This window comes from Lichenostomus cassidix, chromosome 1Aa (assembly GCF_008360975.1).
Source record: "Lichenostomus cassidix isolate B80296 chromosome 1Aa, HeHo_3.0, whole genome shotgun sequence".
In the NCBI taxonomy this organism is placed as follows: domain Eukaryota; kingdom Metazoa; phylum Chordata; class Aves; order Passeriformes; family Meliphagidae; genus Lichenostomus; species Lichenostomus cassidix.
In genome coordinates this window covers 21,496,282-21,511,937 of record NC_139480.1, presented here as the reverse complement: position 1 = coordinate 21,511,937, position 15,656 = coordinate 21,496,282, and the positions used below count along the sequence as shown (strand labels likewise).

General features: G+C 35.9%; 1 protein-coding gene across 7 annotated transcripts in view; it reads right to left on the bottom strand.

Annotated features, from left to right (window-relative positions):
- The window catches only part of CADPS2 (calcium dependent secretion activator 2), a 285,481-nt gene that overhangs the window by 102,624 nt on the left and 167,201 nt on the right, over positions 1 to 15,656 (bottom strand). For all 7 annotated transcript variants that reach the window (XM_085042221.1, XM_085042198.1, XM_085042176.1 and 4 more), the window contains exons 9-11: positions 7,959 to 8,025; positions 2,198 to 2,306; positions 851 to 1,054 (exon numbers count right to left, since the gene is read on the bottom strand). In XM_085042221.1, the coding sequence (XP_084898347.1) occupies positions 851 to 1,054; positions 2,198 to 2,306; positions 7,959 to 8,025 (380 nt within the window). The remainder of the gene's footprint in view (positions 1 to 850; positions 1,055 to 2,197; positions 2,307 to 7,958; positions 8,026 to 15,656) is intronic.

Sequence of the window (15,656 nt, the reverse complement as noted above, 5' to 3'; positions counted from 1 at the left end):
GTCAACCTGCTACAGACTTCAGACACTAAGGCAAGTCTATATCTTCCTTCTATCACTGTACATTTGCAGTTATATGATAATGAAGAAGGATTATGGTATACAATCACATGATGTTGTAGAAATTTGATGGCTACTACAGAGATCCTTGGATTGCACTCAGCCTCCATAACAACATCAGAAAAACCCCATATATGCTTCCTGTGTGCAGGTATCTACATGAAAGAATACTTTCAAAGAGATATGAAAATTTAAAGGTATGTTCAATATATGCTATCTACCTTGATTTCTCTAAAACAGTATTTTCGTCAAAGGAAAGTGATGAAAATTTAAACCTGAGTAATTTAAAGAATTTTTTATATGTCATTTAATATTATACTATGTGCCAAAATATCCCAGCAGCCCATCTAGTGGCTTTCAACTCACAACATACTGTCTGCATAGCAATTTTTAGGTAACTAATACACATAATGTATGATAAACCTGACCTAAATCCATAAAAATTCTGAGAATAGATTGGTTCTTTTCTATTCAACACTACACTGGCTGGCTAATGAAAAATATAACGCAAACCAAACACCGTCTCCATGGTAATATGTGGGTCAATTGTAAGGAATATGAAGCTAATTGCTGTATTTTCATGGATTATAATAAAAATAATGACCTGCAAGTCAGGATATCCCTTGTTGTTAATAATAATCTGAGTTAAAGAGCTTCTGGCTAACAACGAACTGCTAGGCACATTTGCCTAGTGAATAAGTTCTGCTTAATTAAACTTCATTGAGGGAACAGCTACATATTTTACGACCTAAACCAAAATCAAAGCCATAAAAGAAAACAAAAACCAACTTACAAAGTGGGGATACATCTGTGTTGGCATTGCCTCCTTTAAGATTCATCTTCTGAGCTTGACTTGCAGGAACAGGCTTGTAAGATTGACCCGTGGCTCTGTACATAGCTTGAACCCAGAGTATTCTATCCTGCTCATCATCACTGGCAAATATCACAGTATCGCCTTCTTTAACAGCATTGAAAAACATTCGACCACCCTGAAGACCTGAAGCAGTAAATAAGAAGGTAATCTTGATAAATACAAGTTACTTCTAAATCACCATCAATGTTTATTACATTATTGGTTTTACTCTATGTGTGTGTTGAGGAGTGTGTTAAAACATTTTATAGATATTTATGATTTAGAAATAAGATAAATCTGGAGCTGTAAGTATCAAATGGTAATACATGGAAATAACATAAATAGAATAAATATAGAAGTGACAGAAGAAAATATTTACATGACTCCACTTTCAACTCAGCTCCAACTTATTTCTTATTAATTTTCTTTGTATCATATGCTATTTTGCATTTTTTAACATATTCTCCTTCCTGGCATTATTTTCTTGGCTGGAACTCCCTATCAACTCTGTCTCTTATTGAACACAGACAGCTCCATACCCCTTATCAGTGCTGCTCTTCCTTCCTTAGTCCTTTTTCTCATTCCAGTGTTTTTTTTCTGAGAGCACGTAACAAGAACAGCACACAACAGCCAATGTGGCTATGCTGGGGATTTCTTTATGACAGAATTGTTTTGATTTTCCAAACACCTTCTGAGCATTGTTTGCTTTCTCAATTATTCTAAAAATTGAGCCAACATTTTCAAAGATCAATCTTCAACGTCTCAGAAGTCTCTTAATTTCATAACCCTCCACTGCATAGGTAGAATTGTTTTTTTCTGCGTGTATAACTTTGATTTCCCTTTGCTATTTTAATATTAACTTGTGCAGATGTCTCTGATATCTCCAAATTTATTTTTTATTTTATGAGCAATTTGTCTTTCATAAGCATTGTCACCATTTGCCTTCTTTTCTAAATTATTTATAAACACACTTCACAGTGTACTGCCACATGCCATCACCATCAAAATTAGAAAAGGGAAAAACTGACAAGAACTCATAATATTTTCCTTGTATTATACGTGGTTTTACAATGTTTCAGGAAATTTTACTGTAAAGTTTAGTGTTCATTAGTCTTTAAACAAGCTTCTTTCTAAAAGCATGATTTTTCACACCAGAATGTCCCAGTGGAATAATTGCCAAAGAACCCTGGGATTTTTTGCTGCTAGATCAAAACCAACAAATTGAATCAGCTATTTTACAAAAACATATTGTGCTTCAGTGTCCTACCTCAAAATCATGAAAAGTACCTGTGTGAGGAGCTGTGTAATCCACAGTGTATCCTTCCAGTTGCATCAGTTCCTGAGGCTCAGACTTCTTTTCTCTGTAACTGCACATTGCAAATGTGTATTGGCTAACCTGAAAAAGAAAGGACTTCTTAATTACTGAATTACATTCCAGAACTGTATAACAAAAGTACCATGGTTTAAATTAGCTTTCATTTGCACTGAATGAATAAATACTTGTTTCTTATTTTTACAGAAGTATTTACACTGTAAAACTTTTCATTCTTTCCCCTTTCTGCCAAAATGAAGGAAAAAAAACCCCAAACAAAATAACCCATAAACACATCTCTCTGCATTTTCCTGAAATACATTTTGGGCTGTTGCTTTATGAAAAAAATGAAGGGAAGCCATTTAGGTTCTGGTAGGGAAAATACTTGGTATTGACCAAACTGCTCAGTATACTGTAAGGGAAAAACAGAAATATATTCCAAGAAACTGCAAAAGCAAGGACTTTTATGTATAAAAGTACTGTTTGCAGAAGGAGTGGCACAATTGTCATGGAACTGGAAAAAGGAATTTATAATCTGGCCAATTCTAGCTAATGATGGAAAGCACCAGAACTTTCAGTTTGATTTCACAGTCTAATTTCTGTACCTCTTGCACCTGTGTTCTCACCCACCTCTGGGTTGCTAGGCTCACTAGATAAAGTACTGTGTAGGCCAAACAGGCTGCAGCCTGCATGAACAGCATTAGTTACTTGTCATCAAGTACAATTATAAAAAAAAATCATAAAGCAATAAGAAGAGAATCTGTCACCAGGAGGTTTTTGACTTTGTAGAGAGAATAGAAAATTAGAAGGAGAGGTGAGGAAAAAGTGACTGGAAAAATAAAAAATTATAAAGAAAGACATGTATTATCTGTGAGGAGAAAAGCAATCACTGAAACAAAACCAATGTATTCCCAGCCTTACATGAGGAGCTGGGAAGATTATAAAAATGACCAGAAGAAAGACCATACGAATCTGTGAACACTTGTAACTTAAGGGAACTCAATGTATAGGCATCTCTGAAACTCTCATCTCCAAGCACTATAGGATACTTGGCCAGCAGACTTCTTTTGAACTATTATATAGTTTCTCAGATCTGTAAAATTATGCAAGTATTTATGGATAGGGAAGGAGCTCATCTGATATATGATGGATCATCTTTATTTCAGCTGCTGACTGCTCAGCTAACTTATCTAAATTTATTGTTTTGGCTACAACTTCACAATTGATCCTTTTCGAAGTAAAATTTGGACAGCTGATTTTGGCTTCATTCATATATTTGCTGGTGCTCTACCTTTACTCCCTGTAAAAGATTGATGTTTTTTGAAAATAAGGATGGAATGTGTGATTATTATCTGGGTAATGCTCTAAAAATATTTCATTATAGTCTGTACAAGCAAAAGGAGCAGGTGTAACAGCTCTCTCTGCAAAATGGCCATCAGGCCTCAAATGCCAAACTGATGTCTCCAGAACCACAGCAGGAGTCTATAGGGGAGATAAATGAAACAAAGCTATTCCAGTTTAAATATTTCGTTAGTTAAGCAAAGGCAATTTTACAGGAGATGAGAATTAGAGAGACACTGCCAGGTGACTGAAACTGAGTGTCAGCTTTCCACATCAGATTTAGTACATTCACTTAAGTGGGCACACCAAGACCAGCCTAAATTTACATAATCACAAAAGACAATCTAGCACATCCAGAAATTCAGATTTCCAGGCCAGAAGGGACTACAAGCAGCCAGCCCATCCTCCAGCACGACAGGCACAGCAGAATTTCACCTCACTGTTCCATGCATTAAAGCCATGGTTTTGCTTTTATTCATAGTTATTTATATTTAGTTGCGTATATATTTTAGAAAATGCCTGTACTTTGGTTTGAAGATTGGAAGTTGTCCCTGAGCTGACAGGGTGGGGCCTTGCAGACAGGGTCCAGTCGGGAGCAGGGCACCCAGCCCCATCCCAGCCCTGGGCACACGCCGAGGATGGCCTGCGGTGTGGGGACAGGGAGACCAGCCCTGCCATGGCACCTCTGGGGCTGATGGCCCCAGGAGCTGAAATGGAAGGCTGGGCTGTGGGCAGGGACAGTCAGGGCCGGTGGTCCCCTCTGGAAGGAGACTCTGACGTGGGGCTCATCCCCATGCCATGCCGTCTGCTCTAGGCCTGGCAGCAGCATCGCCTGTGTCACTGCTCGGTATTTCTCTGCTTACAGTCCCAAAACCATATTTGCCAAACTCATGCACAAGCATGGAGGGAGCTGTTGGTTAGTCACACAACTCTAAATCCTTTCCAATTAGCATTATTTCATGAGAACTTCCTCCTTTTCTTTTGTTTGTAAACTGAACCTACAGTTTTAATTTTTGATACTTGGCACTGTAGTAAAAACATTTTTCAAATTGTTCCATTTGGTTGAATGAAATAATCTGGCAAGGACCCACATTCATCTCTCACATTTTCATGTCGACAGTTCCACACAACCACACTATACAGGCAATCTGAGCCACAAAAAGGGAAGCTAGCAGACACTAATCATGGAAATGCTTAGGACGCCCATATTTTTGAGACTTCTTCAGCCACTGAATGTTTTCGAAAATAAGCTTGTGGAAGGTCTGGGCTATGTATCTTTATTAATTTTTAACCTTATCTCTGTAACAAGAGAGACATTATAACACTGCTGATTTTACTTTATCAAACATATTGCAAATGCATTCTCTTATTATAAAGGAACAATTAGTCACAACCACTGACTTAATCTTTTTGTTGAAAACGAGATATTTCAAAGTTTCTCCACCAAAGAAACAGAAAGGAAAACTCTAGAAAACTTTGTTAGGGAAAAAAAATTTCAACAAAACAAAGAAATACAGAACTTGCCTCATTTATTTACACTTACAGTCTCTTAAACCCCTTTCCTTACAGTCATTGGTGGCTACTAACACTTGCTACAGAGAGAACCACCAGCACAATCTGAAGTAACACATTTTAATAGAGATCTAGGACTGAGTTTAAGTATATTATTAGTAGTCATTGGAGCTGTAATTAGCTTTGCCTAAGGATTCAGTGAATTAGCATAAATACTTCATCGAATAAAGGGTACTCAGAAGTCAGACTATGTACAACACATTTTCAGACAAAAAATGAATCAAACTATCCTCTTGAATGGTGAATTAAATTAAAGGCAATCCTCATCCTACAACCACATTTACTTGAATTTTGTTATTTTCCAGATGTCCAAACACCTGACTAGCAGTTGTTCCACCTATTTTGTAACAAGGTGGAAAACCAACAGCCTATGCATATATGACAGATAGATATGCACAGAAATGTGAATGTGACTTATGAGGGGTGTCACTAAGGGATGTCCCCATGGGGCACAAAGACCCTGTTTAACGTCCTGGGAGGAAGTGTTACTGCAAACCTGGAGGCTGATTCTGTGAAGTCTGCTACTGGCCATCACGGGCAGCCCACTCCAGGAGCTCAGCAGCAAGAATTAGCCTGCGTGGTTGTTGTGTTTAGAAAAAAATTATCCATGAAAAAATGACTGGCTTTTCAAACATTAGACCAGATAAAATTAAAGTGACAGAAGTGTGGATCTGCATTCCGATTACTGGAGGAAGATATTATCAGACAGTAAATGAAGTAAAACACATCAGGTCCAGCTGAGGCTTTTTACCAAACATGTTATGTCCCTGTCTTTTTCTGGTTTTAAATTAATAACCTTTTAGAGAAGTGACTGGATAGGAAAGGATAAAAAACAAATATAATGAAGAGGTTAAAATTTCCATAAACTGTAACCTTTGTAACATTGATCTGTTCTTTCAGAAATCACTAACAACTTGTAATATGTGCAGCAATAATGAAGGTGCACATTACTCACATCACACTCCTGAAAAATCAACATTATTAATCTAATGTCACAACTGAGTAAAATTTTCAAAGTATGTGTAAATCCTACTGATAGCCTCTGTCTTAGCACTTAATTTCATGTCCTTGATATTTTACTACTGTATGCTAAAAGTTAATCTATAGAGGAAGACTTGTCGATATGTCAATAATATATCAATGCAACAGACTGGTTCATTGCTGAATGCTTATTTCACATGTATTGACTTCAGCTTATTGCCAGTGAATGTGTCACAGCAGGACTACATAAATGAGCCAGAGCTGTCTGGACAGTAAATATCGATTTAACATTGTATTTTTTATATACCTTTATTGAATTGATAGCTGTTTTAAAATGAAATAGATTACTAAATCCCATCACAGTAGGAAAATTCCTGTAATATTCTCCTCCAGTATTTCAATTTCAGCACAGACTGTAGAGAATAGTTAAAATAAACTTGACTGGAATAAACCAGTCTCCCAGATGATGGCTCCATATTGCATGCACATAAAGATTATGTACAATTTAAAAATCACATGACATCTGTGGCTTAGAGGAAAAGAACAAATTCATTCTTTTTGTGAAAGGAGTGACAAGTAGGATGAGTGTTAAAGAAAAGCATGAAGGACAAGGGAGCATGGAGTCTTGTTTTTCTTTGCAACTTGAAATTACTTTCTATTCACATCCATGCCTTGACAGCTATCCTATATAGAGATCTTCCCAACAAATATTAATAGTCTCAAAACATCCTCATCTCTTCACAAAGGACCTCGGGTAAAATCAGAACCCAGATGAATTCTGTAGATTTTCCAGAATCTCCTTAAAATATTCTTGGCTTTTAACATTAATAAAGAACTTGTCCAGTAATTTTTTTTTACAGTCTTATGATTTTAATCCCTTAGGAGTAGGAGGAGACCCATTGAGTGGGACTGACAGAGTGATAAAGAAATCAGGCTTTCTGTAAACTAGTTTTAGGAGTTTTTGTTCTTGAAAAAGCCTCATTAACAGGCTTCAACCTCTGTATGATACTTATGTAGACTCAGATTTTAAGAGGTTTTGTCAATAAAACAAAGGAGCCAGAACTGCAGTCTCTGAACTGACTGTGCACAACATCAAATGTAATCTGAAGACAAACACAAACAGAAAACAATGATATTTTCCCAAAGACTCACAAAAATAATGAATTTCTCTGTTTTGACCATTCAAAATCTACTATTCTATTAATCTCAAGTCAATATCACCATTCACTAGCACATGAAAGTACAGTTCCAGGTCTGGACAAAAAGTGGTAAAATATGAGCCTAGCACATTTTTGTGGCCAAGAACAATTTTTACACCATATTTTCTGTAACTGATATAATTTTACCCAATTTAATTTCTTCCTTCTTTGCAAGGAAGAAAGAATTTTTTTAAAAAAATCACAAGAAGTACTTAATAGTAACTATGGCTGCTTTAATTTCAAAGGCAGGAAATATTTGTTGAGATAGAATAAATTAAACAATAAGTAAAATCCATTTTGTGAAATATGACTTTATTTTAAATTGAGTGCTGGCAGAAAGCTGTCAGCAGACTATTACGAGGTCACAAAAATTTCATCCAGAAATTTCTAGGTTTCAGTTGAAACATTGCTCAGTGTAGGGACCCATTCATAGGTATCAGTAAAACTTGGTAACATTTCTGTTTACTAGGCATTTAAAGTTAAAAAAACAAAGTCAAAAAGCTGGATATCTCTGTGCTGCAAGAAGCTTGGAGTAGTACTGCATATGTTGTGTGAAGATACTGATTTACAACTTACTCCAGAAGTCATACATAATTTATAGTACAATAATTATTTTATTGAAATTTCATGGCCAGCTACTAACCTGAACAAGCACAAAGTAGCGTTTTTTCCACCGCTTCCAAACCTTCTGTCCTAGAGCATACAAATATCTGCAAAGGAAATAAAAAAGGGAGTGGTTTTCCATTAATAAGAAGCATGATATTAGGAGGGCCAAACACAAATCTGTGTATTAATTTGTTGTGTCTGCTGAGGTGTGCTTCTTCAGTGTTGTCATATGTAAAAAGTGATTTTTCTTCTATTTACTCATACCATAAAAATGCAAAGAGACATTCCTTTTCACTCCAAATAAGACAAAAACCAGAAACAAATGACCTCATGTTTGCAAAGATTAACCTGCTTATCACTTCTATTTCATCAGTTTTTTCTGAAAAATAGAAGTATCTTGAAGGAGAACACTTTTGACTACACAGAAATACAGAATGTTAGAAAAGCTAAAGTCCCCAACAGTTTTTATTCCATTTGGTTTCTATAGATTTGCTAGTGTTTGTTTAGTCTGTGAGAAGTCAGTCCCAGTGATAGTGTGATAAAATGCTCACATAACACAATGTCAGCAGACACACGAGATTAAATTTTTTTCAGGGTAAACTAGAATCTAATTTCCCAAACAGAAGCACTTCACTATAAAGACTCTTAGATTACAAAAACTCCTTGTCACCTTAGCAATTTCCAGGCTTTGAATCAGAGGATATAATCAGGGATATCAACCAGTGAGATGAGAAAACCACAGATGCTGATACTGTTTGGTGGTAGAGAGAGCACACTCATTACCCAAGAATTTGCAGTGAGTTTTCTGGCATTATAGTGACTTTTTTTTTTCCTGTCACTGTGGTCATGCTGCACTGTTGTTAACAAAGACAGCAAGAAGAAAAGGATGAGCTGTGAGATTGTAAGCAAGAGCCTGTGAGTGGCAAGGATCTGCTGTTTAAAACTTGACAGGAGAGCAAAATATTACGTATGAGATGTCCCTTCTGGCCAGCCAGTTTCTGTCAAGGACATCTAGTACTGCTAGGCTGGTCAAAGGCAGAACAGTGATTGTTCAGACCAGTGAATGCTAGCCTCACAGGGCACTCTCCAGAGATGCTAGTACCTACATTAGTGAGGTAGCTGTAATAACTAGGATGGGAGATGGTTGGTCAGATTGACAGATGAACATGGGCTTCTCTGGTAAGAGAATATGGTCTGCTGCCCCCTACTCACTTCTGTGGCTTTGCTGCCTGGTAGTTTGCAACTCAGTCAAAAAACAGAGCAAGGAACCAACATTTTATGTGAAATGAGTAAGCAAGATACAGGCAAAACCTTTTTTTATACATGTCCTGGGTGTGCACTCAAGCACATTTTTTCCCACATTAGGCATCACAAAGGAAAAATTTGCATCTAAAATAAATGTACCGCATACTGCTTATTAATGATTGTTTGTCAGACTATGTAGTGGCTCCTTTATTATTATGACACCAGTATTTGCCTTTCTTCAACTCCTACTACACTTGTGTTGAAGCTCTATCTTACTTGGGTACTCTGCTTTTTATTTGTATGAGAAGAAAATTGGCATTGTGTACACAATTACCAGTTGATGTGGCCTCCTTTGAATAGTCCAGTTCTCGCCAGATTTTTTTTTTAACCTCTTAATTCTGTGACTATCATAAATTCAGTGAAAAGAAAGGAGTAAGGGTTATGTCAGAAAGGGTAAAAAACTAAAAAAGGCGCCTACTAGGGTTTATTTGAAAATTTATAATGTTTTACACTATGAAAGCATTTACCTCACATATTGATGGTCACACATTCTCCCACAAAATACAAACTGTTTTCTTCATACCTGTTTCAGAGCATTTACTTTCCCCAAAACACAGAACATTGCTACTGCCATGCTAATCTCTTTACTTAATTGTCATAGGGTGGAAGGGAAATAAATCATGGATTTCACACAGCCTCAAAGCTTAATGACTTGAAAAGTGAAAAAGTCCACAGGTGGCCTTTGGTCTCTCTCAGTCCTAAGACTGTCCTGTTCTTCACAGTGATTCTGCCACTGCATGCCCCTGCATCCCTTGGAGTATCATGAAGGGTCTGTGATATGTGTCAGAGGGAAACTGCCCCATGGACTGTGAAGACCAGTGGAAAATACACAGTCCTCAAAGCTGTAGTACAAAGATATCCTTTGATGATACCATCATCAAAGACCATGTTCTCACCCTCTTGGCATGTCTTAAATGACTGCAAAGAAACCAACAAAGGCTTCTTGCTTGAGAGTAATCGTGGTATCATCAGTGGTGAGTAATCCTGGTATCCTCAGTGACAGCAACCTCATGTTCTGACAAAAACACATCAGAAAATGAGTAACTCAACCTTAGAAATTCTATGTTAATCTTTTTTCATTATTAACTGAGCCTGTTACAGAAAAGTGTTTTTGAAATAAGAGGTCTTAAAAGAACATTTATTATCAGGGACAAGGTGATCTTTTTATATTACTTGGCTGCCTTTTAAATTACTTTTCGTGCAAGACATACCACCTATAGTTCTGCAGCACAGGCAGAAATAATATAAGATACAGTAAATTCAAAAGTATAAAATAAGAAAGCATACAAAAAGAAATTAAATAGCAATGTGCACTTTTATTCCTCCTATAAATCACTTCCAACTAAGGTGCTAAATAAGAGCTTCCTTGGGAAACAAAGGAGTGGAACTTTAACTACCTAACTTTAAAATTCACAGGTCTTACTTACAACCATGTTACAAAGAAAATAATATTCATGACAAAAAGCTGGGATTTAGTATAGAAATGCAAAGCCTTATGCTGTCCAATTTTATAAATCCCTATAAACACATACTTATAACCTTAAGTTATTAATCCCTCTCCCAGTGCCATGTCTAGTGGTACCATTTTTTTCTAGTGTACAAAATTTCAGCCATTTACAAGGGTATCTCCTGTGCCTATTTAAAATGTGCCTGCTCCTGAAACATAAAGAGATTAATTCTTACTCAAGAGTCTAACCTTTATACCTGGAGGGAACCAAATATCCTAGACTTCTAGTCTTCTTTGAACTTCTTTCTCATTCATTTTCCATTTAAAAAGGGGGGGAAAAAAGCAAGCAAAGGACCTAAGCACTTTGTTATATTTAGACAGTAATATCTGGCATCTGTAGAAACTGCAGCTGATGTCCAGAACAGAAAAAATCTACAATAGCCAGTTATCAGAATTAAATGACACTTGGGTTTCACAACTGGAGCAGAAAATTAATAGGTTAACAGATTCAGAAGTGAACTAAGTCCTAGAGATAAGCTGAAGAATGTTTTAAGATGGGCAATTGCATAATTTTTCATGAGTCTCAGGTAAATGCCAGTACTGCAAACCAGAACAGAACTTCCCAGTCATGAACTCACAGAGCTGCACCCTGCTATTTCACTACCCATAAGTGTAACTGTATTCACCCAGAAGCCACAGTCACTCTCTCCATCCAAAATAATGTACACAAAATGCACAGCATCAATTGTTCAGGCTATTCTAAACATCCTCAGCAGCAATAAGAAACACAGAACAGTCATTCATTCAAACACCTTACCTTTCTTTAGGTAGAATATTTTGTGCAATACAAACAAGAAACTGATATTCAGAAGTAGTAAGTTCCATATTTCTAAACACTAGCCACACCCTTTGCTTCAATTTTTCTTGTTCTAATTTGGGTTCCAAAGTTGGGATAATCTAAAATAATTCTTGAATTATTAAAGTCCAGCCATATCCAGGGTAGGAAGACAGTGAAATACTTTCCTTGTATCTGAATACTACAATAATAACTCCTTAGATTTATTTTGATTTCTCTTTAAGATCATGTTTTGGGAATGTTTAATAAATATTCTGCCAAGAAGCAAAGATCAGCATTTTCATGTACATTGAAACATATATAGATGACTGACTTTTATTCTGTAAAAATATATAATAAAATACATGAGATAGGTACATATAACATCTATGTCTGTACATATGCACAATAGGAAGCATATTTATAGTTAGTACATGTGTGGTTGCCTTCTTCAATTTTCTTATATTTCTCACATAATATCCAGTAACCTAAGATTAATACATCTGCTTTTATTCAGCACATAGAAAGTAGGACCTTGATAAAAAATGTTGAGTCATTAAGTCTGACCCCAATATGAAGATTTTCTAACATGTTTTGTAGAAAAATGAAAATGCAACCAAATGTACAAACTGAGACTATTTCTCTTAAAAACAGTTCTGCAATCTTCTTTTCTTCAACATTATTTAATACTGCTTTCTTTCTCTTCACTCACTCCCAAATTAAAAAAAAAAATTGGATTTTTATGAAGTCACAGATTTACATGCTTATATCTCAAAAAGCTTACAACATGGTACAACCCTCCCCCCAAATATTTAATTTTCCTGGAAAACAAATAAAAATACAAGAAATTAAATTTTCACTACAAAGCACAGAAACACCTGGATAAAAATGTTTTTTATATATAATCTCTTCGCAGTCAGTATCATTTTCTTCTTCAGAAATAGAACAAATAAAATGAACAATCATTTTCTTTAAAATTCTGGGCATCACTACATCATAATTACATAAAGTTTGAATATTTCTTACAGTGCATTTTCTTGTGTTACCAAAATGCAAAACTATATTGCTAAATATTATACTTCATTTTCAGTTAGGTGGTGACATACGCAGGAAGGAAGATGGCAGCTTATTTGCTCTAAGTCCTCACCTCACTGCAAGAGTGCAGGGTTCTACTTTTGGTGAAAAAAATCAGCACTAATGAATAGCTGAAAAACATAATTGTGTGTGGAATACCGGAGCTATTCACTGAGGGAGAAATGAGAATACACTTACTACTTCTACAGAGATCATTTTTAGACCAGCCTTTTATTCTAAGGAATGAAGCAATCTATCTACATCTTGAATGATAAATTCTCTACTTGTAAAAGGCTTCATTTATCACAAACAATGAAAAAAAATATATAGAGAAAAATCAATACGTGTAGCAGTTTAGTCCAGCAAAGGCCTTTCTTAAAGAGAAACCTCAGTCAAGGTTGAAAGAGCAATTAATGCAGTCTCAAAAATCTGGGCCACTCTGATAGAGTTCGGTTAACATGTGGCAGAAGTAATCATCCACTTGTGAAAATGATTTTCAGTTCATTCTCAAACACCTTTCAGACACTCATGATCCCATTTAACTGACAACAATACAGGCTATCCGTGGGCATCATTGCATTCGCTCAGAGAGCCAATGGGGACCAAATGCCCACAGGCACTTTCAGTCATCCCTGCGCCTTGCATAAAAGGAATCTTCCTTGCACTGCATTCCTCCTTTTATTTAACCCTGCAAGATTAAGAAATTTTTTTTGTTTTCAGTTGAGGATGAGAGAGAAAACTGATTCAAGACAACAATATGACCTGGGTCATAAGAAACCTAGCTGTAAACATTCTCAGATTCATTTTAGTACTTTCTGTGCTCTTGAGAAAGAGAACTAAACAAGCCTTCAACAGATGGAATGAAAAAAATCAGCCTAAACTACTGCAATTATGCCTGCTAAGGATAAAGAAATGTTGAAGAATGTCAAGTAATAGAAACATCACAGCCACAGAAAACAGTTCCATTTATTCCAATAAGCAAGATACACATCATATGAACAGGAAAACATGTGCCTTTTTTTCCTGCTAAACAACTTTTCACTTACAGTATAAATTGTTATTGGTATACCGGACAATCTGATATCCCTAGATTCTTTAACAGTGATTCTTTAACAGTAGTAAATATCTTACTACACTCGAGAGTGCTACAACATTTTGTGAATATGCATGTCAGTACTTATGGAACCTGTGAAGCAACTACAATGGCAACCTGAGAATTATTAATCTAATTTATGTCATATCACAAAACCTATTCAGTATGTAAAGTGTGAGTGTTTCTTAAGACAGAGAAACATCCATTAGGCTTGAGAGAATTCAAGTCAGTAAAAGAATTAAATCCTTCAGATGCAACATAAATGTAGAAAGCACTCTGATTTTAATGCAATCTAATTGCAACATAAACAGGTAATGCAGCACAACTGCAAAACAACTGAGGAGCTGACATCCACCCTCTGTGCTTTTAGATGCACACTTACTTTGGACTAGCTCTAGTCTGAACCCACGGACAAAATAGCTACCAGTGTTTTGCAGCATGTATGGGTACACCCCTGAAGGTCATATTACATATTATTTGTGATCTAGAAAGCCCAAATGGCTGAGAACCTGTTCACATGAAAAATTTACTTTTGTTTGGAGGTCATACACATCCACTGATGGAAACAGTCAAAAGGTGTTGCAAACTTTGGTGGTAGAGACCAGTAAGAGCAGTGGATTCTTTCAGGAGTGATACTTGGCTTTGATTATCTCTGACTGGTTATGTACTTCTTTTCACTGATTTTTGTATTGATGTAATTTTAATTTCACAAAGAATACAGCCTACAGCAGAGCTTTTTTTTTTGTAATAAAACACGTAAGAAGAATGAGAGACATACATTTTCATTCTACAGATTGTAGATTCTAAGTACTTTCATAACATTTGTTGTCATTATCATGAATAGGTATTTTAAAACCCTATGAATTGGGATAAAGCGGTATGTCTAAACTAGCAAAGGCATGAGGAGGAATGCTACACTTGGTATTCTTATTTGTGATTTGAAATGAAGGACAGAAATTATCATAATGAATTAGCCTAGCATGTTCCTTTAATTTGTGCACAAAAGATGTTTATTCAGAATGTTATGATGTTCTAAAACTAATTTTTAAAATTCTTGATAGCTGGATTTTTTTTAAAAAACCCTAAAAGAATTAGTTTAAAACCATCATTTAAAAACATCACCAAAGCTTTGAAACAAATCAGTTTAGAAGTCCTCACTTACATAGCATTGTTTTCTTGATAGGAACATTACTTGACACTTGAGTAGTGCTTTATAAACCTAGCAATTACTCCTCACATGTCCAGTGCAGGAGGTTAGTATTTCCACATTAATTTCTATGGAAAAGAAACCAAAGTGGAAAAGAGCAAGTCTGTTCAGAACTTGAGGTCCTAGTGCACCAGAAGAAACACTTAGGAAAGCCTCACAACAGCCCTTATCTTCTAGAAGTTGGAAAATGCATTTCAGAAGCTTGTAAAGCTGTTCAGCCCTTTAACTGTGTGTCAAAACATGCAATTCATTTATGACTGAAATAAAAGTGAAAAGAAAATGTTCCAAAGGGAAACAGCAAATTAAATACGTTTGTCTTTGCAACTCCACTCTGCCGCTTTCAGTGATCATGTTCCCATTGTATTTTATATGGATCCAGTGTAAAGTGCTTGGGGTATATTTTGTCTTCAGAATTTTGCAGATTACCCTTTGGAAGTACCCTTCTCTTTCCCTGGGGTCTGCCAGATCACTACAGTGCAAAGACTCCTAATTTAGCTGTTGCAATTATGCCTGAAAATACATGATATGAAGGAAGTTTTCTGTACCTAGGAATCATGAAAAGTCGATAACGTGACATTCCAGGAAAATGTTTGTTGTTTGCAGTCTGACAAAATTATTCATTCTAAAGCACAATTGAGAATAATAAACCAATTTGCTCTTTCCAGCCAATGCTATGAGGTAAACTTCTGCGGATGCAACTGCTGAACTTATCTGATAATGAACAGATACTAAATTAACTGTAGAGATTTCAAAATGTTTTGCACATTGGGCAGA